At 31.9% G+C, this 24,502-nt stretch overlaps 3 protein-coding genes across 4 annotated transcripts; 1 reads left to right on the top strand and 2 right to left on the bottom strand.

The window, feature by feature from the left end:
- Positions 1–3,848: 3,848 nt before the first annotated feature.
- Positions 3,849–5,623, bottom strand: LOC124825222 (UDP-Glycosyltransferase superfamily protein). Its single transcript, XM_047297793.2, has one exon. It carries the CDS (start codon positions 5,500–5,502, stop codon positions 4,060–4,062), a length of 1,443 nt encoding a protein of 480 aa, XP_047153749.1. The 5' UTR covers positions 5,503–5,623; the 3' UTR covers positions 3,849–4,059.
- A 6,842-nt stretch (positions 5,624–12,465) lies between these two features.
- Positions 12,466–16,534, top strand: LOC124825221 (ZIP metal ion transporter family). The gene is made up of 13 exons (XM_047297792.2): positions 12,466–12,688; positions 13,036–13,094; positions 13,254–13,346; positions 13,454–13,543; positions 13,679–13,760; positions 14,017–14,072; positions 14,211–14,267; positions 14,489–14,529; positions 15,158–15,225; positions 15,546–15,602; positions 15,692–15,809; positions 16,157–16,202; positions 16,287–16,534. Exons 1-12 carry the CDS (start codon positions 12,625–12,627, stop codon positions 16,200–16,202), a joined length of 831 nt encoding a protein of 276 aa, XP_047153748.1. The 5' UTR covers positions 12,466–12,624; the 3' UTR covers positions 16,287–16,534.
- A 2,001-nt stretch (positions 16,535–18,535) lies between these two features.
- LOC124825220 (IRK-interacting protein-like) lies at positions 18,536–20,880 on the bottom strand. Of its 2 annotated transcripts, none has more exons than XM_047297790.2 (2): positions 20,428–20,880; positions 18,536–20,170 (listed from the first exon to the last, which is right to left on the bottom strand). In XM_047297790.2, the coding sequence occupies exons 1-2, from the start codon at positions 20,662–20,664 to the stop codon at positions 18,656–18,658; spliced, it is 1,752 nt and encodes a 583-aa protein (XP_047153746.2). In that variant the 5' UTR covers positions 20,665–20,880; the 3' UTR covers positions 18,536–18,655. The 2 variants fall into 2 exon arrangements, with proteins under 2 accessions (XP_047153746.2, XP_087948381.1); XM_088092255.1 differs by having other exon boundaries at positions 20,418–20,558.
- Between the last annotated feature and the right edge of the window lie 3,622 nt (positions 20,881–24,502).

Below are 24,502 nucleotides of genomic sequence, written 5' to 3'. Positions count from 1 at the left end.
ATTATTACTTTTGTTATCGTGACAAAAAAAAAGTAGATACACGTATAATTCCTTTTTTTTTTTAGATTTGAAATCTGTGAGATTTTTCTACTAACTTTTTTAAATACAAAAGATAATTTATTGTGACTTTAAAAAAAAAAATAGGACGTAATATTTCTGAAGATTAAAATTCACTTGCAGTTTATGTTAGGAAAATTTGTTTTGTTTTTCTACAAATACGTGACATTAAGACATTTTCATGAGAATTTAAAATTCACAATAAATTTTGGAGAGTTTTTTTTGTAAATTTTGAAATCCACGTTGTTTTAATACAATTTCTTGTCAAGTGTAAAATCCAACAATGTATTATTCATTTATAAATAAATAATAAATGCAGACCTTAAAATTTTACAAAAATAAAAATCTTATTAATTTAAAAAGTTGGGTATACAAAATCATGTAAATTTTAAGTTAGTAAAAAAATTATTCACTCTTACATTCTTTTCCATATTTGATTTTTAAAATTTTTAAAATTGTATGAAAATAATTCACATAACACTAAAAGGAGACAATATTGCACAATATGTTTGTTTATTCATTTAATTTAGTGACTTTTTACTTATCTAATTATCCGTTATTTTTATTTTTAACTGTCATCGTTTATTGATAATTTATAGGTTGCAGCAATTTGTAAAGATTTACAGAGAAGATAAATGAGATCTACCCCGAATAAATCATTAGGATGTGTTCTTTTGAAAGATAAATTTGAAGGAGGAAAAGTAGATGGATGTGAAGGAATTTAAAAATAAGTTGATGTTTGTTTTATTGAAAAGATTTAGAGGTGAATAAAATTAAATTTGAAAGTAAAATTGAAGTTTATAAAAATTAATATAGGATTTAATTTTATAAACAAATAATTTAATTAATAAAAATTTAAAATTATTAAAATGTCCTTAATAGTAAAAGTAATATAAAATAATATTTATTAATAATATATTTAATGGTAAAAAATATTTTAATTAGTAGAAAAAATAAAAAAATATTAAAATAATATTTTATTTATAAGTGAAAACAAATTATTTTGTTTAATTTAAGTTTTTAACAATATAATTTAGTTAATGTATATTTTTGTTGCGTAGAAGTTGTTTCTTTTATTTTTTTTATATAAAGCAAAGTGATCCAAGTGCCTTTGGATTTAATTACATTCATCCACCTCATTTTGGTTCATTGGATTCTCAAAATTCATCAAAGTTTTGAAATTGAATACTTTTACTTGGAATCTATCCAACAATTTATGTTTTTATACATATATAAAATTGAAAATTATCAAGTTACAATAGAGCGAGGATGGAATTTCATGTTAAATTTTCTCAAATCTTCACATACCACAGGTGAATAGAAAAAATGTTTATCCTATGACATTTTATTGCTTACAATTTGAGCTGCAAAGCGTTTGTGAGGAACAGATGGTAAATAAACATGTAAAAGGATATATATATATATATATATATAACATACTTTTTAGTTATTTATTTTCTTCTTATTGTTTAGGTGGTTATGAAATATATTCAAATTTTGAAAATATTTTTTTTATGTTTTTGCATTACATTTAAATACTTTTATTTTTTTAATATTGTTGTTTATTATGTATTTTTTTATCAGAATGTTTAGTTTTTAATTTAAATATTCAGCAGTATAATTTTTTTATTTATTAAGTAATATAAAAAAAACTTATACTCTTTACCTTTTTATTATTAATAATAAAAAAACTCAATTTTTTATGTTTTTTATTATTAATTTTCTTTTATTTGAAAAACTTCTCTGGTTCATCTTATCGTACCAATAATTAAATTTGTTTTATTTATATAATTTCATTTAATGGTTTATCAAATTGTTTTTAAAACCTACATTTGATATCTTTTAATATTTTTATTTGTTATGTATTTTTATCCTATAGAATATAATAATTTAATATAATTTTCATGAAATTTCTTTTATTACTATTAATATATATTAAAGTTCAAAAAAAATATTTATATTAAATGTCAATTATTATCAGTTTAATATTTGGTATTTGTATGATTTTGTATATTTTTTATTATTATATAAAAAGTTCATTAGGATTTAAAAAATTGATGTAAAAAAGACATTCGTTTATCATATTATTAAAATATCTCTATTTTTGATGTTGAATATTTAATCATATTATATTTATTTACCATAAATTTTTATAATCTTATAAAAATTAATTAAGTAATATTAAAATAATAAGAAAGTGAATAAGAATATTCATTTATCATAAATTTTTATAATTTTTTTTCTAAATATGAGTATGAATATTTGTCCGATACCTAAATGGAAATAAAAATTAAACAAAAAATTAATATTTATTAAGGAAATATTTATTTCATTTCAATGTTTTCCCTTTTTCTCTTTATTTTTTTATCAATAGAGAAATATTAACCTCCCAAAAATAATAATCATCATATTCTATAATTGTTCAAGGTTTATCATTTTTTTTTCCTTAAATGAAAGAGAAGAAATAAATATTGTTGTCCTATTTTAAGATTTTAAAAAGAGTTTATTATAGAATATAATTGGGTCGATTAGACTGCGAGCAGTCCAAATTTCCTCAATATATAAAATGTGTATTATCAGATTTTTAATAAAATTTGAGAATTTTTAAATGAAGTTTCATTTAACTTTTGTAGTTTATGGAGTTTTTAAAATTTAAAATTTTTCAATTGATATTTTATTATTAGATTTTTTTTCAATAAAGACTCATTTAAAAAATTATAAACTGTTAAGACTTAGAAAAAATTTAACAGACAATCCTTTAAAAGTTATCAAAATAATTAGGACTTTAAACTTAATTAAGTTTATTTAAAATTATGGATATTATATTTTTTTTATATCAATACAAATTGAAACATTTTCATTTAATTCGGTGAAAAATAAAACGTATATAATTTTAGAATTCATATGATAAAATATGAAGAATGGACTAGAATGTAAATGCATAGTAATTTTAGTACACTTTTTTTTTTATCAAAGTGAATTACCCATTTCATTAAAATACTTATCCCATATTATTTCAATAAAATATTTATATCATATAATTTAAAATACACAAACCATATATCACAATCGCAACTCCCTCTGTAATGTTATATCAAAAGCAATGATATTAGAATGTAAGATAACATAAATTTTAAACTATTGATATAAATATTTCAAAATATAATATTATGTGTTTCTGCTTAATTGGGATGAGAACATCGTCTTAGTGATGTTTCTGTATTCGTTAAACGTTCTGTTTTTTTCTATTATATGATAATCCATCGATTGGTCAGAGGACGACCGGCAAAATACACTGACATCCAAGTTATGATTTTTTTTCTGAAAATATAAAGTAACGTGATTATCAGCGTGTAAACATTATTTCGAAATTAAATTTCTGTTTATAAAGTTTGTAAGAATATGACTAATTAATTTAGTTCTTAATAATTATTAATATTTATCTTAACCAAACATTAATAATTATTTACATATTAACTCTGTTAAACTATTTTCTTGACCAAACAGCTCCTGAGTCATTTTTACGTATACCCTGTGGTAACATTATGAATCATTTCTTTTAAATATATATATCACAATGATATAATAAAAATTTATCAAGCTGCCACATCACATTCTAATGATAGTGTACCCGTAAGCACTAGATTAAATATATATTTAAAAAATGTATTATACTTATATGTAGTTAGGTCAAGGTTCCTTATCTAAGAGTATCTCGTATATCTCTATTTTTCATTCCTAGTTCTGAATTAAAAAGTCGAGACACTTTACCTTATTTAGACACTCCAGCAATCACAAAAAAAACTTAGTACAGACAACACAAAAAACATGTAAGAGAACAATCTCAGAGTACCAGCACAAACAAAATTGCGATTTTGTCTACCGAGCCAATGAATTTAAAACTATATCTTATTTAACTCAGACAACACTGGTTGGCATGAAAATTTTGCTTTGATTAAATTAGAAAATGCAGCATGAATTACGGTTTCAGAATGTTCTGTTTTAGGACAGAGCAGCAGACAAGAACTCATCCATGGCGTTAACAGAAGAACCCTTAAATCCATCTTCATCTTTCACAGCATCCCTGATCACATCTTTAACGTAACGAGCTTTCTTTCTCATGACAATCCCTTTCTCTGTCTCCTCCATCACCAAAGCAATTTTCTCCACAATATCATCACACTTAACTTCACAACTCTTCCCTCTCGCAACCTCCACGCAAACCCCAACCTCTTCCTCCAACAACTTGCAGTTGTAAAACTGCTCCGCCGCCATCGGCCATCCCAGAATAGGCACCTCCTGACTCAGCGATTCCAGCACCGAGTTCCACCCGCAGTGGCTCAGAAACACCGAAACCGCAGGATGCGACAAAATCTCCAACTGGGGCGCCCAATCGCGAACCACCAAACCCTTCCCCGACTCCTGAACCCTCTCGACAAAACCCTCGGGTAACCATTCATCTTCTCTGAACTCCGAGTTTATGTCGAATCCGATTGGTGGTCTCACAACCCAGATGAAACTCTTTCCACACCGCTCCAATGCTTTACCTAACTCCATCATCTGCGAAGCGGAGATAGTGTTCATGGAACCGAAGCAAACGAACAGAACCGATTTGCAGGGTTTCGCTTCGAGCCATTCCGTGCAGAGCTTCGGGTTGATCCCACCACCTTTCCCGCGCGAACCGGACCCTGCGGAAATAATTGGTCCTATTGCCCATACTGGCCGGTTCAGTTTTCTTTTGAAGTAGCTCAGTCCAACCGAGTCCAACCCATGAACCGTGTTGAATAAAACCCCGTCCGAGTTGACCCACTCAGAGAGATTCTGTTGTTGGAACAACGACCACGCGTCAGAGCCGTCGGCTTCTGCGATGTTATTGGGTAACTGCGTGCGGTGAATGTCAAGTGCTTCGGGAAAATCCGGCAAGGTGAAATATTCTTGCGCTGGGTCAACGCGGCGGTGGGGTAGGTTAAGCCAGAGGGAATAGTAGCAGGCGAGGCCGTAGCCGCCACAGCCGCTGAAGATGACGTGGAAGGCGCCCAGTTCTTTGGAAACGGCAGCGGTCCAGCCGAAAAAGATGTCGGCGATGACTAGGAGCCTGCGGTTTTTGTTTTGTAGGAGGATGGAGCGTAGGAGGTTTGTGAAGGCGGGTTTGAGAGTGGTGGAGGCTTGGATGAGTCGAATGACGAGGTTGTAGGGTATGGCGTCGGTGTTCTCTGTGTTAGGAGGGAGACCGTGTTGGGAGGGATTGAAGGGGATTTCTGAAAGAGTGATTGAAGAGTTTGGTGGAAGAGAAGATCTTAGCTTTCGTATGTTGAGTGAGGTGTTAACAATGGTGATATGGTACTTCTGTCTTTTCTCTAAGTGCAGGGCCAATGCAAGGAAAGGGATAATGTGCCCTTGGGCCATGAACGGAAACAGCAGCACCTCTTCTTTTTCTTCTGACATTTTCTTTCTTTCTCACTGTTCTTTCTTCCTCACTGTTCTTTCTTCCACACTTCTTCCGTCAATCTCTGTCAAAAGGTGGCCAACAGTTTTGACCTATTGAAGTGGTTACGTGTTTGAACAGAATTGGTTCTTTTTTGTCTGTGCTCTATAACTACTTTTCTTAATAAAATATTAATTTATTGACTGGTAAAGTGAATATGAAAAACGAGTAGTGTATGAATCCTTTACCAAAACCTAACAATGTGATGTGACCAATCAAAAAAGAATATATAAACACTTGGTCAAGTGACTGCAAAAATCGACTCTGGCTTGAGTTTTTTATGATAAGTATATAATATATTTTTGTAATATACTATGAATAATTATAAATAATTATATATATATATATATATATATATATATATATATATAAGTTGTGTGTGTGGAATTATATTATAATTAATGTTTTCTTTGAGAAAAATTTATTTCATAAAGAAATAATCTCAATTTTAAATTACCATAACAATTATTTATATAATATTTGAGGTGTTATGTGTTGTATTATCACCCTATGAGATACACTATTCGGTGATTGGAATAAAAAATTTCAAATTATCTTACTTAATACATTTTTAAAGAATATATCAATAAATAGAAAGTGGACTATAAATCTAGCTAATAAACTGTATCACATGACATAAGTAAACATATATGAATTATATTTCATTTAATTAATATATAAGAGAGTACATAAGGCTTGATTTAATATATTATCCCATTGAATTAAGAGTAGTTGTGTGTTGACTAAAACTCCTAAAAAAAGCATGAGTTGAGTTGAGTATAATATCTGTGAGTGCTTAAATTTTTTTAAAAATTATGTTGTGATTATCTTGGGTAAAATTTTGTTTGTACAAAAATATTTTAAAAGTAAAATATGTTGGAAGCAATACTCATATGAGAAATTAACGAAAGCAATTTTTCTTTGTCCAACGCATAACGCTTGAGATAACGTGGACCAATGAATCTCTCTAAATCATTAGATAAATAGTTAACTGTTATTTATAAATAAAGGTAATATGGCATAGCTGTGAAATATAAAATTTAGACTTAAATAATTACTTCCTTTCCCATATTAGACGTTAATTTCTCATTAGTAATCTTAGTAATCTGTTTTAAAAATACTTCTATTCTATCCTAAAATAGTATAAATTGTATCAATTAGATTTCTTCCGTTAAACTGACATAAACGGTGTTAACTCCCAGCTAATGTGGGTGTACTTTTTCTTCTCCCTCCTCTGCATTTCCTACAATGTTCCAACCTTTAAAAATAGAAGCATTTTAAAATCGGATATTAAACAGAAGCATTTACAATGTTTAACAAACCATATATGAAGTGTGCAAGATGTATACAATTAAAATCTATGCAGAAAAATAAATACTTGAAAAATAAATATTGATTAAATATTGTAACATCCCAATTTTCATAATATTACATTAAATTCATCGTGCAAAACAGTTAATTCAAAATATATATATATATAAAATGTTATTATGTATATCCATATATAACTTATAATAATAAAATATATATACAATATCCAAACTACTAAGATATATTACACTAATCTAAGAATATAATAGATATTTACAAAAATCGAGGAAAAAAAACAAAACTTCATATATTATATTTTAACTTTATCTCCTTGTAGTATCTGCTTACCAGAGACATCATCTTCTGCTCTCACCATTAAGAGGTGATAATTGCAAAAAAAGAAGAAACAAAACGCACCAACAAATAAAGAAAAAAAGAAGGGTAAACTAATATAAAAAATAATCATATATCACATTTATAAAATTAAACATATAACAAAGATAAAACAATCAATCATAAGTCATAAATTCTCCCCTATATACTTCACCATCCGGATACATGTATTAATGTTAAATTTTTAAGGACCTACGCATGTGTGGTAAAACAACATATCACCTAAACCACTACACAAAGTTAATCCGTCAAACACTTTTGGTCAAATTGACCTTGGTATAAGGATATCCCGCTACTCCTCACGACATAACCACTCATCTCGACTTGAGGTTGGATGGATATTGTAGTTTTAGAAACATTCCTCATTTCGTAGTCCCTACAACAATACATTGCACTAAAACACAACATGAGAATTTTCCCCATGGAATTCCTTTTGATCACATACTTAAACAAAATACACATCCACCATTACCATTCATAATTTATCACAAACTATACATTACATCTTAAACAAACATACACTAAAGAGTATAGAAAACTTCTTGAGTTATATTGATTCAATTTTCATCACTAATCCTCATTCTCTGGTGTATCTAGATCATTTACAATAAGCTTATGTGCCAGATCAAATATTCGAAGACCATAGAAGCAAGAAGAATTGCAAAAAGAGAAGCTTAACAAAGGCTCTTAGCGTTGAGCGACACATCTTGCCGTTGAGCACTGTTATTCAGGCAAAGTTGACGCTTGAACGCCACCTCTTTGTTGTTGAGTGCCAAACCCCTTAGATTTATTCCACTTGGGCGTCGCTAAGCCACCACTGAGCGTCATATCAGAAGACAACAACACAAAAACCTAATCTAATTGAACTCAAAACCTATTCAAATGACCAATTTGATATTGTTAACTCTGTAATTGATTATAAAACATGTTTAAACGTTAAATTGAATACCAATTTGTTCAATTGACCAACAATTCAATTTGTCATATTAAGTCAAAAACCACAAAAAGCCCAAATAACAAATCAACAAACCAAAATGCAACAATTTCAAAAGATAGACTAATCCTAAATGATCTAAAAATAAACCCCAAACATCAAGTTCACTTATAACTCAACTCGTATATAATTTCACCGGTCAAAACCCATTATTTTAGACCAAAACCAACCATGACTTTGACCTTTCATTATATCAAAATCCAACAGAAAATTTCAACCAATTATAACATCAAACCCACCAGTATAAGCATCCAAAACACCTTCAACCAACAATCACAGTAAGGTTCTTTCAATATCAAACAACATATATTCAAACCAAATTCACGCAATCATGCATCAGTTTAATAGAATTTCAGCAAGCTCAGTCAATTTAATTAAACTTAAACATACAAACTCATGTTATCAAAGTACTTACAACTTAAAACAAAGTATTTAGCTTCTCTTACCTATTAAACAATCGAACGACCCTATAGAATCCCAAATAGTTCTCACATATCAAAGGACATTATTTGCAACTACAAACAACAAAATCGCGTTCATGGTACACCGTTAGAACAACTGATCAACAAAAAATTGCATGGGAAACTCATATGACACATGTAACCACAAATGACATGCATGCAAAGGAAAATAGACTAAAGAAAATAGTAGAAACCGATTTACTCTTTTGTAGAAACCGGCCGATTAGACTTTAAGACATCGCCACGAGGATCACTAAGGTGGTCTCGAATCTTCAAACATAAACGAAAAGCGAGAATCCTCAAAGAGAAGTCATACAACTATAAAAAATGATTTTGTTTTAAAATAACGAAACTCCTTCACAGAAAAACTATTTATATTAAAATCATTAACATTAGATATTAAAATATCTGAGTATCACTATTTTCAAACCACAACCACTACTAAAATATCATTTTTTGGGTTTTACAAATATAAATATAATCTAACATATATGATTGAAAAAATTTATTATTTTCACATTTTAATTACCAAATATGATAATGTTTTTTTTTTTAAAATACATATAAGAAATTGTAAAAGTAATTTTTTATTTGCTATAATAGTTACCAAAAATAAGTATCTTAAAGTTTGAAATAAAGTTAAAATAATTTGATATTTTTTTGCGATTAAAATAAGTAATCTCTAACGAAAATATCACAGTATTTTTTAGCTGGAAAGTGCGAAAAAACTCATTTATTGTAAACGAAAATCATCGAACGTAAACCATAATTAAAATGTTAAATATTAAAAATTAATTTTTAAATCAAAACCAATTTGTTTCTTAACAATCCACTTAACAGGTTCCGAAAATGTTTAAAAAGAGTATTAAAGTATTTTTCTGCGATTTTAGAAAGTAAAATAATTTAAGAATAAAATTTCAAGATTTTAACTAGTGATTTATTTATTGTAAAAAGTAATATGCTTCCATAGACTAGAGTGAAACTGAATATATTAAAAAATAGGTTTAATGTCTCGGTAGGTTCCTATTTTTGGCGTGAATCTCAAATAGGTCATTTTTCTTTTCGGCGTCTCAATTGGGTCCTTTTTTGTGTAAAATTGGAGCAATTAGGGGTCTGTCGTCAAATTCAACAAACGGCCGTTTAAATTTGGCCTACGTGGTATGGTGAGTGTATTCATTATCTGACGTGGCATGCTGAGGCATCATTTTATTTACAGGTGGCATAGTTTGAGCTTAATACGTGGCAGAACCAAGAGTGACGTGGCATGCTGAGGCCTTCTGTGGTTCATCTTCTTCTCCTTCTCCCCCTCTCTCTGCAACACCCCGCTTCTCTGAATCCCTTTCTGTTAATCATCTGTCTTTCAAACTAAGATTTTTGGGTTTGTCTTTTAACCCACCAAGAAACGAGATCCAGGTTTTAGTGTCAAAATTCGCTAGTCAAAATTCAGAAACGCGATCCAGGTTTTACAACAGCACAGAGTTTCAGCTTCCCTCAGATTCGTTCAGGGTGAACTAATGGACGTTCTTGAACCTTTTATGAAGAGTCCTTCCTCACCTTCAAACTCCTCTTTTCCTTCTACTTCTTACTCTCCTTCTCCCATCTACTTCCCCTCTTCATCCTCCTTCCCTGTTATGTACTCAAACAACTGCTCTGCATCGATGACCCATCGTTTATCCTTCTTGGTCGCCAGCCTCATAGCCGTTTACGCCCGCTTTGGCTTTCTCTCTGACGCTCGCAAAGTGTTTGCTGCAATCCCAGTTGAGGGACTCCATCATCTTCTTTTGTGGAATTCCATTATCAGAGCCAATGTCTCTCATGGCTACCATCAACACGCGCTTCGACTTTATCTTGAAATGCGAAACCTTGGAATTTTTCCCGACGGCTTCACTCTTCCCTTGATAATACGGGCCTGCTCGTCTCTGGCTGTTTCTGATCTCTGCAGGATTGTCCATTGTCATGCTTTGCAGCTGGGTTTTCTGAATCATCTTCACGTCGTCAATGAACTCGTGGGTACGTATGGGAAGCACGGGCGAATGGAGGATTCTCGCCAACTGTTTGATGGAATGTCTGTTAGAAGCCTAGTCTCGTGGAATACTATGGTTTCGGGTTATGCTTTCAACTGTGATTCTCTTGGTGCTTCTGCTATTTTTAAAAGGATGGAGTTGGAAGGGTGATTCTGAGAAGGTTTGACCACAACTCCATTTTCCTCCCAGAGACAGGGTCTCTCACTACCGCAGCCTTGGTTAACTGATTTTGGAAACTTTTGTCCAGCACATAGTTCATATCATATAGATCCGGAAGCTTACGAATGTGGGTTACAACTTTTTTTGGTTCAAGAAAATCATAGGGGGTGCCCTTTACAGATCTGATTTCGCCAGTGGGAATAAGAAGCTTGTCCACGGGTGTGATGTGTGAACCAAAGATCTGAACATGATGAGAAAGAATGTTACCACTGTTGTGTCCCCCAAGGTTCCAGTAAGTATGTTGGGCAAGATTCACTGGTGTGGCTTTGTCCACGGACTTGGCAATCATTTTCACAATCAGTTTGTGTGCTCCAACAAGCTGGTAAGTCACTTTGACTTTGAGTTTTCCAGGAAAGCCTAACAAATTTAGCCCAACGCCGCGAGCAACTCATCTCAGATAATGAATACACTCACCATACCACGTAGGCCAAATTTAAACGACCGTTTGTTGAATTTGACGGCAGACCCCTAATTGTTCCAATTTTACACAAAAAAGGACCCAATTGAGACGCCGAAAAGAAAAAGGACCTATAGGGACCTACCGAGACATTAAACCTAAAAAATAAAAGGAATAATCTATTTTGTTGCTTCCAACTTTCCAACTGAGAACATCTTCAAATATCTTCTCTTGCTTTGTTTTGACGCCGTTTTCAGATTAGTAAAATAAGCATAGTAAACACCATCAATAATTTTATAATAAAATAACTTGTTTTCAATTTTTATTCAATTTAATGTTATTATTAAATTATTCCATGTCATCAATAATTTTAAAAACATTATATTAATACTTCCAAAATACTTGTTATAGAGTAGATAAATTTAATTTGTAGAAAGTAATCAACAGTGCAATTTTTTTAAAATTACTCAATGAAAAACAAGTTAATTAAGTTCAATGTGCAGATAAGTTTAAAAATTTTGAATTGAGTTTTTATTAAATTTTTGTTTAATTTTCACAATTTAAAACTTTTTAATTAAATATTATTGTTAATTTTTTTTAATGACACGATATGACTGTATATTATTATAATATTATTAACCGTGTAAAATAATTGTTATTTTGTCTTCTTATCTTATCTTGTTTAGTTTCCATTACAAGTAATTTTACAATTTATTCTGTAATTTATAATTTCATAATAATAGTCATATAGTTTAATTAAACAAAAAAGTCTAACATCAAATATTTATTTGAAAAATTTTAAATTATTTAATATTCAACATATAATAAAAATTTAATAAAAATTCAATTTAAAATATTAAATTTATGAAGAAAAATTCAATTAAAAGTTTTCAAATTTATTAAAGAATTAAAACTTAATTAAGAAAAAAATATGTTAGGTTAAACAAACTGCAACGTTGAATTTTAGAAATTAGTGATCATTCTGGGGTAAATTTTTTCGTGAGCAATGACGTTTGTGCTGACTAAAGAATAGTTATGAGCATTTATTTACCAATACACCTCGAAATAAAAGGAAAAAGCGAATATTAATTTAACATAAAATAAAAATAAAATATATATACGGCATGCTTCATTCATGGGGTAAGGTTGAGTTCAGTGAGTGGGTGTGTCATCATCGTCACTGGCTTCTGCTTCTGGAAATTAGTTCATAAGAATCGTTCGTTGAATTAGGTCACCCAATCAAAGAGAACCCTAACGCTAAATTTACCTAACATTGTCGAGGCATGGATTCTCAGGTTGCAGTAGCTCTTGCTCTTTCACTTGTTGGTGGCGTCAGTACTTCTATCGGTACATTTCTCTGCTCTTTCACTTACCTTCATCATTCCTATTGTGTCATGCATTGTCAGTTTAGACCTATTAGTGAGTCAGTGAAGTCTCTTGGATTGCCGATTGCTGTTTCAGTTGCTTATTTGTTGTGTTATTGTCGCAAACGTCTTGTAGACTGTTTTTCACACTTTCAGAATACTAATTGTTATTTCAATTGGTTATTTATCTGTTTATTTATGTTAGTTCCTGCTCTTGATAAAAACTTGTCCTCAGTTGTTTGCTATCTATCTGTGTTTTGAATTTGAAGTGTATTTTCGTTGAGTTTTTTTGTGCGTAATCGTAACAAGTTGTTGTTTGTTGTTAAACAGGTGCGCTTTTTGTGATTGTCAATCAAGCTCCCAATTTGAAGATGCTCGGGTTACTACAGGTGGTTTTAGTTGGTCACGATTTTTTTTTTTGTTTTTTTTTTCTTCAGTTATGAGAATTTATTGATCGATTTGTAATCATTACATCCCACTGTTTCTAAATTCCATTTGTTGGTTAGCTTACTCAAGTATGCTTTCTGAAATTATTCCACTGCATGAAGGGTTTTGCTGCTGGTTTGATGCTCAGCATATCGTTCTTTGATTTGGCTCACAATGCTTTGAACTCACTGGGCTTCTTGAAAGGCAACCTTTGGGTAGGATGTGTGCTTCTGCCACCATCATAAAGTAGCAATTGTTTATTCTTTTGTTCGTCTTCTCTCATATTAGTTCTGAGCAAATGTCTATCTTCTCATTCATGTAGTTTTTTGCTGGGGTGATATTCTTTGGTGTTGTGGCCAGTTTTATCCCAGAGCCAACTCTTGCTCCCACTTCTGATGTCAAAGGCAGAAAGGTTTTTAATGAACTTGTTCTTACAAATAAATGCTGCCTCTGTATTGTTGATTTTGCAAAGCGGCATTGGAGCTGCTATGTATAATATCTACACAGGTATATATTTTGATAGATGTGATGACATGCTTGAAATTAGAAAAATGGGGATGATGGAGGCAAGGATACTTTGAAAAAGCATCGCCGGCAGGTTTTATTCAGTGGAATTGTTACAGCCGTAGGTATGATTGTGATGTGAACCCTTTGTCCGGGTAGTTTCAAACCTATATTTTTCTTACAATGCAGTTCTTTCTGGAACTAAAATATTAGAGAAATATGAAAATAATTTTCTTTTGAATTTCTCGGAGTTTCGTATTCAGTAGTTAAAAGTTCCTTGTGAGACTTGATCAACTTCAATTCTCATTATTCTTCTTCTCTTAGTTTTCACTGTTTCATTGAGTTCTACCTGTTACTTTTTTTTTTCTGTGCATTTCCTAGGCATAAGTTTGCACAATTTTCCAGAAGGAATGGCAGTGTTCCTTGGATCCATGAAGGTATATGAACTTATTGATTGCATGTGCTTATCGATCTGTCACATTATCATTAATTGTTGAAGCATTATTCATGTTACTTCCTCCCTGATATACTTGTCAATGTCATGTCTTGATGTTTGTGATATGCTTTTTCAACAGGGCCTCCGAGTTGGCATCAACTTGGCATTAGCCATTGCTTTGCACAATATCCCAGAGGTATAAACTTTCATCTTGTGAGGACTGTTTACTCTAGATACAGTTAAATTAATAATGAAGTGATTCCTTATAATCCTTAATGCTTTTTTTGTCTTTATATTATTATTTTTAATTCAATTTTTGAAGTTTGGCATCTTTTACTACGCACATTATATTCTGAAAAAAATAAATTAAAATGCTGTATATGTTTTATTGTAATTTATCGATGTTTTGTTTTGTAGGGTGTTGCTGTTGCACTTCCTGTTTATTTTGCGACGCAAAGGTAATAATGATCTTAAGGGCTCTTGTTGGTTCCAGTATTTGTTGTAATTACATTTGACAAATTACAGTGGTTATATTCAAGCGTAAAGGGTTTATGTCCTATATACTCTTGCTGAAACATGCGCATGAAATATTGATCCATTTATATAAAAACAGACTGTAGAGGGAAAATATTGCTCTGAGTATATGATTCTGGAATCTCAATTGTCTGCGCTGATGTATATGATTAATATTTTAGGTTTATTTATTTAGGTTCAGTAGTGGTCGTAGTGTATGATGGTGACAAAGAGAGGGTGGCTATTTTGTGAACCAAAACCTTTCATTTTGTGGCGATAATGCTATATAGTTTTACGGTAGAAGGTTTTTTTCTGTTCACTTTCTCTGCAACAGAAAAAGAGATTTACTTAAGGTCAAGAAGCTTGAGGATTTGTTCGGACTTAAATGCCGGTACCTATATATACAAATCAAGATAAATTCTTATGAAAATTGGGTTACAGTGTATATTTTGATGTCCTTTTGTAGTATAATAACTGCTGAAATAATTGCTTAATCTCAAATCTTTATTCTTGTTGCTAGGAAATAACTATGTTAAATTGAATAATAACCTTTTCATTCTGCATGTATCCTAGTAAATGGCAGGCATTCAAATTAGCATCACTTTCTGGCTTCGCTGAACCCCTGGGAGTGATAATTGTAGGTATATCATCTGATTTATGTTGCTTGGCTCAATAGACTTTGATTTTATTTTTAAAGAACCTGAAAGCAAGAATTAGGGTGATGTGGTATTATAACGATGATGAAGCATGCCATGCTTCAATATTAGGGGTCAGGTAAGGTATGCCTTACCCAGTTCAAGTGTTTGACCTTACCCATTGAATCTCTATCTGTACTCCAGAGTTGGATTTTATGTTTTAAGTATGTACATTTCATTATTTTTTTGGCCCTCAAGATTTCTTAGATATATGTTTGAATTGTGTAGTCGAACTAATTGTGATGATTTATTTTCTCTCACTGTAGCCTATCTATTCCCTAGCAGCTTAAGTCCTGAGATTCTGGAAGGTTTACTCGGATCAGGTATGCAATGATACATGATCTAGATGTCACGATGAGATTTTTAGAATTTATGTTATTATCCAGATTTATTCTATGATGATTAATTACAGTTGGTGGAGTTATGGCCTTTTTGACCCTTCATGAAATGTTGCCTCTGGCTTTTGATTATGCGGGACAAAAGCAATCTGTTAAGGCTGTCTTTTTGGGAATGGCTTTCATGTCTGCAAGGTCAGAATCTCATTTCTGATGAAATAGTTTTTCAAGAGCTGAGGATATATTTTCTTTTATTATTCCTACGTAGGGAAGATATTTAATGCATAAAAGTGCCCACTGTCACATCTCTATCTATCAAGGCGAGTAAACTAATATGCATATTAATTAGCAAGTAGTAATTAGAAACAATAGTGTTCTCGTGGATGTGCAGACACCGGTATCTCTTTAGTATCTTCCTTTCTAAAATGTTTGTGTTATCAGATTCGGTACAAACGCGTCAAAACATTAATTTTAGACCTTTTGTATCTCTATCACCTTTTTGCTATTGAGTTCTCATCTGGTTAACATTGCTGGGTGTGCAGCCTGTATTTTCTAAGTATCAGCTTACCTGAGGACTTGAGCTTGTAGGTGGGAGCAACTTCTTCTCTTTTCTGAATGTCACTATTTCAAGTCTCATTGTGACGTGTCTTATGCTTCTCTCACTCGTTGCAGCAAAATTCCTTCGGAAGGGATCTGAGAGTGCAAAAGGACAGTAATGCACAGTTAATCTGTCTAGGATAGCAATCAATCAGACATCAGTGTAGAGGGAGACATTCCACCTATGATTGTGGATTTTCCTATAGACTAATGTACAAAAAAACAAGAATAAGCGTAATCCCTTTAATTCTTTAACCGACTCACCTTGTATACTGTGTATCATCAACGAAGATTGGACTTTAAAATTGCACAATTTACTGATACTGTGTCGTGTTAATATATTTCGGCCGTGGGTTATAACACTCAGTCACAAAACATAAATACGAATGTTCACTAGCAGTAAATATATCATTTTGGAACCGAGCATTTAATTTCTTAATTCTAAAGTAGGCTTGTTGAACAATGTTAGAAAAATTAAAGCATGCTCAAACACCATACTATATGTACAAAATATACTTCATCTTTGTTTATAAACAAACAAATGAAATCAAATTAACTTACTATTTCTATCAACTCCAACATTACAAAACTTTACCCAAAAATCACATCAATAAATATTTCTTAAATTTCTTTCTCTCAATTGATTCCTCTCAGATTCCCTTTCTATACGAGCATAATGGTCGTGAAATAAGATGTGAATTCCGTTTAGTATATCCCAGCTTGTGTGACCAATGGTTGTGGAAACTTTTAAAATAAACACGATGCCTTGAACCAAATGATATTTTAAAAAGACTAAAAGTTACCACATTGAGACTTCCAATACTTGATATGCCAGAATGTAGAAACACAAAAAAACAAAGAATCAAAAGTAATCCTCATGATGTTTTAACAAAAAAATGTAAAAAAAATAATCCCTATCAATTTTTTCTTACTTTGAAAAATTGGAGTCAGGTTTAAGATATGATGCTCATTTTTATTATTTATTTTTTCTTAAGAGAAGCCATATGCCCTGTGAACTAACAAATATTGATTACTTTTAGGAAGAGTAGACCAAATTAAGAACTGATTCGTGGTCCCTAATAGATTTCCCACAAGGAATCTTTCACCATTTACGATGTTCCTTATCATATCTCTCTTGAGAGCAGCTTTTTCCCACTCTGTCATCACCATACCTTTCTCCCTCTTCTTCATCACAGCTTGAGAAAAGTCTGTTTAACAGTAACTTAACTTGAATATGTTGAAAATGTTCTTTGTTTATTAGCATCATTCTCTCTTGTTACCGGGACCGAACTTTTTAATTTATAATAATACACACATCACCCTTCCCCAACATGCAACTTGGTCATTTAAATTCTTAATCACTAACAGAAAAGATGTAATTTGATTTATAAATAGCATTTCTTAATTGGAAGTAAATAAGTGAATAAAATGAAATAGTAAATAAAAAGCAAATATAAAGCTTGAAGTGAGTTCGAATATATCTATATATCTTATTATATAAACTTTCGCGACATTGTTTATATTATTGAAAAGTTATAATGTAACTAAATACTATATTATAGATAATAAGTCGTGTTCTTATATTCTACTTTTTTTATAAAATAACGAGTTATTTGAATTTACAAGATAATTAATTCCATAAGAATGTACCCCGATTTTAAGGTTCTTGTACTATTGAAACCTACTGAGATATTTTGTGTCATGGGTAAATTTAAATTTTTTAAATTTCTCACTCAGATTTAATGATTGGAGAAGAATTCAAGAACCTAACATCTATTGTTAGGAAAAAGCAAAAAACGACATATATATATATATATATATATATATATATATATATATATATATGAAATAATAATAAAAATTGTTTATAACATAATAATTACTTGAAAAAAATTAACAAAAATGAATATGACCTATTACCTTTTTCTTTTATGAGTTTGTTGCATCAAGATATTTTAAAATATAGAAGCTGATAAATCAAACTTATCATATAAGATTACGATAACACGTTTACATATTAAGAAGTAATTATCTGTTGTTTCCTTGGATAACCAAATATTTTTTCCTAAAATTAAACATCTTTTGACTAAACTCTGACAAGTGTTTTTCATTCTCTCTAAATCTGAACTAAGGTAGAAAGATCATCTATAAATGAAAGTAATTAAAATCGATAAGTGAATAAAAAAATAATGAATGAAAAATATAAATAAGTATAATGAATCTAAGTTGATCCTATATGAACATTCTATAATTTCTATTATATTATTTTGTGGATCAACCTCCTCATTATACAGCACACAAAATTTGGTTAGTAACAGGTGTAATCATTTTGAACGATCATTCATTATTACTGCATACATTTGGATAGTTACAAACTTGCTTAAAGAAGGGAGAATGAACTATAATAAACAGTGGAATTAAACCAATCTCCAAGTTACATTAGTTTAGGGTGCAGATTTGTGCCTGCAAATAACTCTACACCTCAAGATCCTATCCTGAACATAGAAGCCTGGCACCACCATGATCTTAACCCTGTTTGAACCTTGTGATCTCTGTCTATCAGCAACCAGATCTTCCATGAAGTGAGGATCAAAGCTTCTGTTCTCTTCAACCCTTAAAATTCCCAATGAAGGGTTGAAAGAAAAGGCCAGCAAATGTAGCAACCATATGCACTTTGCTGCCACAAAGAAAGCCTGAAGGAGTTGCTCAGGCCAAGGCCTAGTCCAATTCAGTGTAGTGATGATGCAACTCATTTTCTGGTCACAGAATTTACTAAACTCTTCACTGTAATACTTAGTCCCCTTTCTGAGCACCTCGTTCCAGCTCAAATTCCTAAGTGCAACAAACGATGAGAATTGTGCTTGACGATGCTGTCGAGGGTCTAGGAATTTTGTGCAGCCATTCTTTTGGAACACACTGTTCTCAAAGTCTTGGTAGAAGGCCTGGTTTATGAAGGCTTCAAAATGGTATAAAACTGCCTTTGAGTATTTGGAATTCAAGGAGAGTCTATATGGTTGGAGGAGCAAGTTCAAGTTGTCCATCAATGATTGATCAGTTTCTTCAATCTGGCATATAAGGGTCTTGCAGAATTGCTTCACCGATAACCTTGATTCTGACACTATCTGCAAGAAGCCCTCTATCATAACATCCTCACCTACAGGCATCAAATTTTCTCCATTTCCATCAAAGGGTGTTCCTTTATGGGGAGAGTTGTTAAACTTTTCAGAATGTGTGGTTTCTTTGGTGAGAATTGCTTGCCTCAAAGCTTTCTTCAACTCTTCACAGTAACTCTCCAAATACTCAAGCTTTTGTCTAAGGTCCCCCAGTGAAGATCTCATCTCAGAAACTTCCATCAAGGCAGAATCTCTAGTCTCATTTGCCTCCATCAGTTCCCTCTTCAGTGCCTCAACTGACATTATTCTCATGTCCTTGAGAACCTGAGAGACTTCCTCAGATTCTGTTCTAGCTGGGGAACTCACATTCTTATGCTTCTTCTTGAACTTGGGGAACAACCAGGAAATCACCCCTTTATTTTTTGGCTGGGTTTGAAAAGAAGCATGAGAATCTGTGAGGGGGACAACAATGTTGGAGCTCCTAGTGTTCCTTGTGTTCTCATATTCAGTAGTTATGACAGCAGGATTGCACCTATTGCAGGAAGACAAAGGCCTCAAATCCCCCGAACTGTTTCTCCTCCTGGATTTGAAGTAGTCATTTGCAGGCGATGTTTGGAGAACAGTGATATGATTAGCACAAGAACCACTCACAGATTTGCTATCATCAGCAGGACACGTGTGAGAGTCATGGTTGCCAAATCCAAAAGTTAGCCCCTTTCTAGAACTTGATTTCTCCTTGTAATCTGAGGGAGCCATGCTGTTCCCTCCATCTACCCCATTCTCATCCCAACTTTCTGATATTGTTCTGCTCCTTGTTGGGTTCTGATGTGTCTCGTCTTCATAACTCTGTCAACGATTCTCTCGTTTAGAGACTAATTGTTCAACATAAAAGCAAGCATACATGATCTATGCCTCCAAATGAAAAAGCAAGAAAGAGCAAAAGTCCTAAAAAGTTGAGTACTTGAGACACAATTTTTAATGTTCCATGAAAAGCTAAAAGAAAAAGGTCAAACCCAATTCTCGCTTTATGTTTTCATTTCAAATTTCATGCTGTCTACAAAGTTGAATGCCAAAAAGTAATGAAGCAAATTACATATTCTTACTGGTGTGAAAACAGGGTAATCTTGGGCAGAGAAGTGAGAAGCAGAGGAAGGTGATGGGAATCTGACGTTGGTTGTGCCTGGACTACTTCCTTGGGTTAATGCAGCATGAAGGGCCCTTAGTTCCACTGCTTTGGCTATGGCGGTTTGGATTTCTTCCCTTGTTATGTCAGGGTTGTTGCCGTTGACGCTTTGGTTGTTATGGTTCTGTAAACTTTTTGCGGTTGCAGTTGCAGCCATGAGGCACAACAGAGGAAAGAACAGAGTGGAGCATGTAATGTAAATGCCGAGAAGATAATATATGCACTATAATATTATTGATATTATTGAAAATTTTAATAGACAACAGAAAAAGAACAAAACGAGTTTTCAAGTGGAGGCATCCAACGGCTGGATTTGGTTTGATGGCTATTATTTATCTGTGGTAAGAATGAGAAATTGGAGAACCAGAAAATGGTATGAGGGATACAAAGGGGCACGTCTCAAACCCAATGAAGTGAGCTTTGTCTCTGTTCTCATAAGAAAACTAACGGTGAGCACATGTGAAGAGGAGAGAGACAGGAGTAATTTTCCTTTTTGGTACAAGAGTTTGAGATAAGTAACTTTTAACCACATAATCCTGATTCCTTTTTCTAATTCTAAGGGTAAATGGTGTGTGTTTGTTTGGTTAAGCATCTTGAAATATTGGTTCCATGTTAAGCAAAAAGTTACCATTTGTAGTTTTTGCATTCTTGCTTAGTTTGCAGTCAAAATATGAGAATACATCTCTTGAAAAAGTCAATCTAAACTCAGTGATAAATTTCATTTTTTGATTTCAGTCATTGAGTTATCACTTTGAAAGTGATTTACTTGGCATTGGTCTACACCAAAGATTATACCTTTTTGACTCTGGGTGCATCGCAGCACTCTGAACCCAGTTTACCAAAATGCCCACTTAGGAAAATTACCAGAAAGCAGAATTAGGCGGTAATGGGAAGTTCCATTTCTTCCACTATATATGCTCCCTCATCATACCTAAGCTGAAGTAATATTCAGCTTTCAATTTGGAGACATTGTCAACCAAATGTTGCTTTAACACTCATTTACCTTTCGAGTGTAATCATGAATATGTTGCCTGCCAGAACTGTTCAAAAAGCCATCAACCACTTCACTTGCGCCTGATATGGTAGTGATGAGGAGTAGGTGAATGGAAAATTCAGCTAAATGTCTTAACCCCAGAAGAGTATTGTTGTATATTAAATGCTTAGTATAACATATTTAACTTTTTATTTATCTATTCATTTATTCCATACATCTTGGTGACCCTTCATGAAAATTAAGACGAACCTGTAACCTGTCCATGGAGCGAAAGGTCACAGAATTTTCAGAAATGGAAAACCAATCAATAAGCTAATTCACGTGTTGTTTTTGAGTGGTTAAATTAAAAGGGTTGATGACGAAGAGAGTTAAGCTTATGTTTGGATCCACTTATATATTATAAATTAGTCTAAATTCTGACCTAACTCTATATGGAGTGAATTTAAGCTTACTTTAACCTTATAAAACATAAAGTGAGATTTACATCTATTTATATATTATAAATTTACTCGACGTGAAACTTACACCACGGAAAGTAATGTTATATTATCTTGTGTATTTTATTTGAGATTTGAAGAGCAGGTAGAGAGTTGAAGTGGGTGAAGTTAATAATGTCCAAGCAGTGGATGTAAAAAGGAAGTGATATTGAGCCGTGCAAGGGTTCAGATTTTTGGGGCAAAAGAAGGAAAATAACGAAAAGGTTGAAAAGAATCCAAAAAACTTGCAGACAAGGAATCCTACAAGACAGAAAGGCAGAGTGGGGACCAAGTGGTTAGCATCTTTTAAAAATGAAAATTACATAATGCCCTGCTGAGGCCATATATAAGTACAAGTCCTCATAGGGTAGTTTTGAAATTGGAGAAGGTTTTCTTGCTTGGATTATGGAATCCTTTTACATAATTGGAAATGGAATTCCATGTAGGACAATGGAATTGTTTAATAAGGAAGAGTTCGTTGAGACAGTGATCAGCCCTTTTTCTTTCAATGGCATTATTTTTTGACAATTATGATCCCTAAGCCTAAGCAGCCAGGGAAGTTAGTGAGATTTGTTAAACAAACACATGCAAAAAGTGTCTTTTCTTGCTTATTTCATAGCATTAGCGTAGATGCCTCATTAAATTCTTGTATTTTCTTTGATCGAGGAATACGACACAAACATTTCACAACCACTAAAGAAAACATGGCAGGTGGTTTATCTATCCTTTGGAAGACAGGTGTATTTGGTTTTGACTAAGTTCGCTCTTCTCCTAACCACCAAATATAATTTTTGTTCCCACCGAACGAATCATGTATAGGATTCTCTTACAACATTCAATCAAAACGGTGTTCTTATGCTTCAAATTGGATTGGCTGAATAAATGCTAATTGGTTTAAGGTTGTCTAGCAGACTGAGCTAGTCCATAAGGCAGCACTTCAAGGGCCTTGATCAAATACTTTCTTTTTGGTAGCATACCATAATATATGAATTTTAAAGGATGTTACAAAATTTGAGAGAGATCATATGGCACAAGCAATTTTAGTCACAAACGATTAATTTTTTCTATTCAAAATCTTACATCAACTAAAGATAAGATATATAATATATATGTAATTATAAACTATATCTTATGATTTTATAGAATTAAATTAGATTTAAAATTCATTTTCGAAAAAAGTTTCACAGCCATAAAACACATACATTGATAAGATTTATTTTCTATTATATTATCATATTACTAAAGATACTGAGTTTGAAAATACCAAATTAACTAGAAATAAATACTTTTACATTATATAACTAAAAAAAATCTCATTTTACAAACAAATTTTATAAAATTGAGTTAAATTTAAAAAGTATTTTTTAGTGTTACTGTTCAATATTTTTATAGGTGATGTTGGTCACTTTTAGTGTTCAATTATAACACTCTAGGAATTTGGTTTGCTTTTTAGTGATAGAAGTGAAGCTGAGGGATTATTTTTCAACCACAATCTAATTGATAGTTGGTAGATTATGGACCATTGGATTCATTGGTCTGTTTATGATGATTCTCTGACTAATTTAGCATGTTTCCTGCGTAGTAAGGATTTAATGACAAAAAGTTTTACACATACATTGTTTCCTTTTCAAAATGTTACTTTGTCTGTTCTTGATACTGTGTTTTTTTTTTCATGGCTACTGAGAGAGTCTCACCTAGACAGTAATTATTGGTGAGTTATTTGATTGGAAGGAGCAGTTTTTACTTTGGAGTTAAAAAATGGTACCTTTGTTTCAGCTGTTTAATGGTAAGAGAAAGATATATGATGTCACAATTTGAGTTGATTGGTGCAACAAAGATCATATTCCAAATATTTTACATATTTGGTGTTTGAAATTGACAGTTTAATAATTTACCATGCTTGGAATAAACAACAAAGGAGCTATTTTAGTGGCTTCTCCAATCTAACATTCTGATGACAAATGTATGTTCAAACTCTTTATGACATATTTTACTATTATATTTTTATAACGTCATTTCGTAAGAAATTATATATATATATATATATATATATATATATATATATATATGTTAAATTTCAAATGATAAAATTTACCAAATAACATTATAAAAAGGTTTAATTCGTATTTTGGTCCCTCTTTTCGTAGGGTCTGTTCAAATTGGTCCTACTTTTTTTTAAAAGTTCACTAAGATCCCACTTTTCGCAAAAACGGTGCAAGTTAGTCCTTTTTGGTTACGGCGTTAAAAAGACTAACGGCACAGCTGCTCAGCTGACAGAAAACTGATGAGCTGTACATTTTTTGTTGACGTGGCACTGTGATATGTGTTAAATTAATTAATTTAAATTAATTTAAAAGATAGGGTTAAAAAAATTTGACAATTACATTTGGGGTAAAATCTGCATGCGATTTAGGGTTCAACAATCTCCTTTCCAAGAGTGCAGATTATGATTTTTGGTGAAATCAACTTCGAGGTTAGTGATCGCATTACTGTTCTTATGTTGTTGTTATAGTAATTGATGGCAT

The sequence above is a fragment of the Vigna umbellata genome, chromosome 6 (assembly GCF_029865625.1).
Source record: "Vigna umbellata cultivar VRB3 chromosome 6, Vumbellata_1.0, whole genome shotgun sequence".
Classification (NCBI taxonomy): domain Eukaryota; kingdom Viridiplantae; phylum Streptophyta; class Magnoliopsida; order Fabales; family Fabaceae; genus Vigna; species Vigna umbellata.
This window is presented reverse-complemented; position numbering and strand designations above follow the sequence as displayed.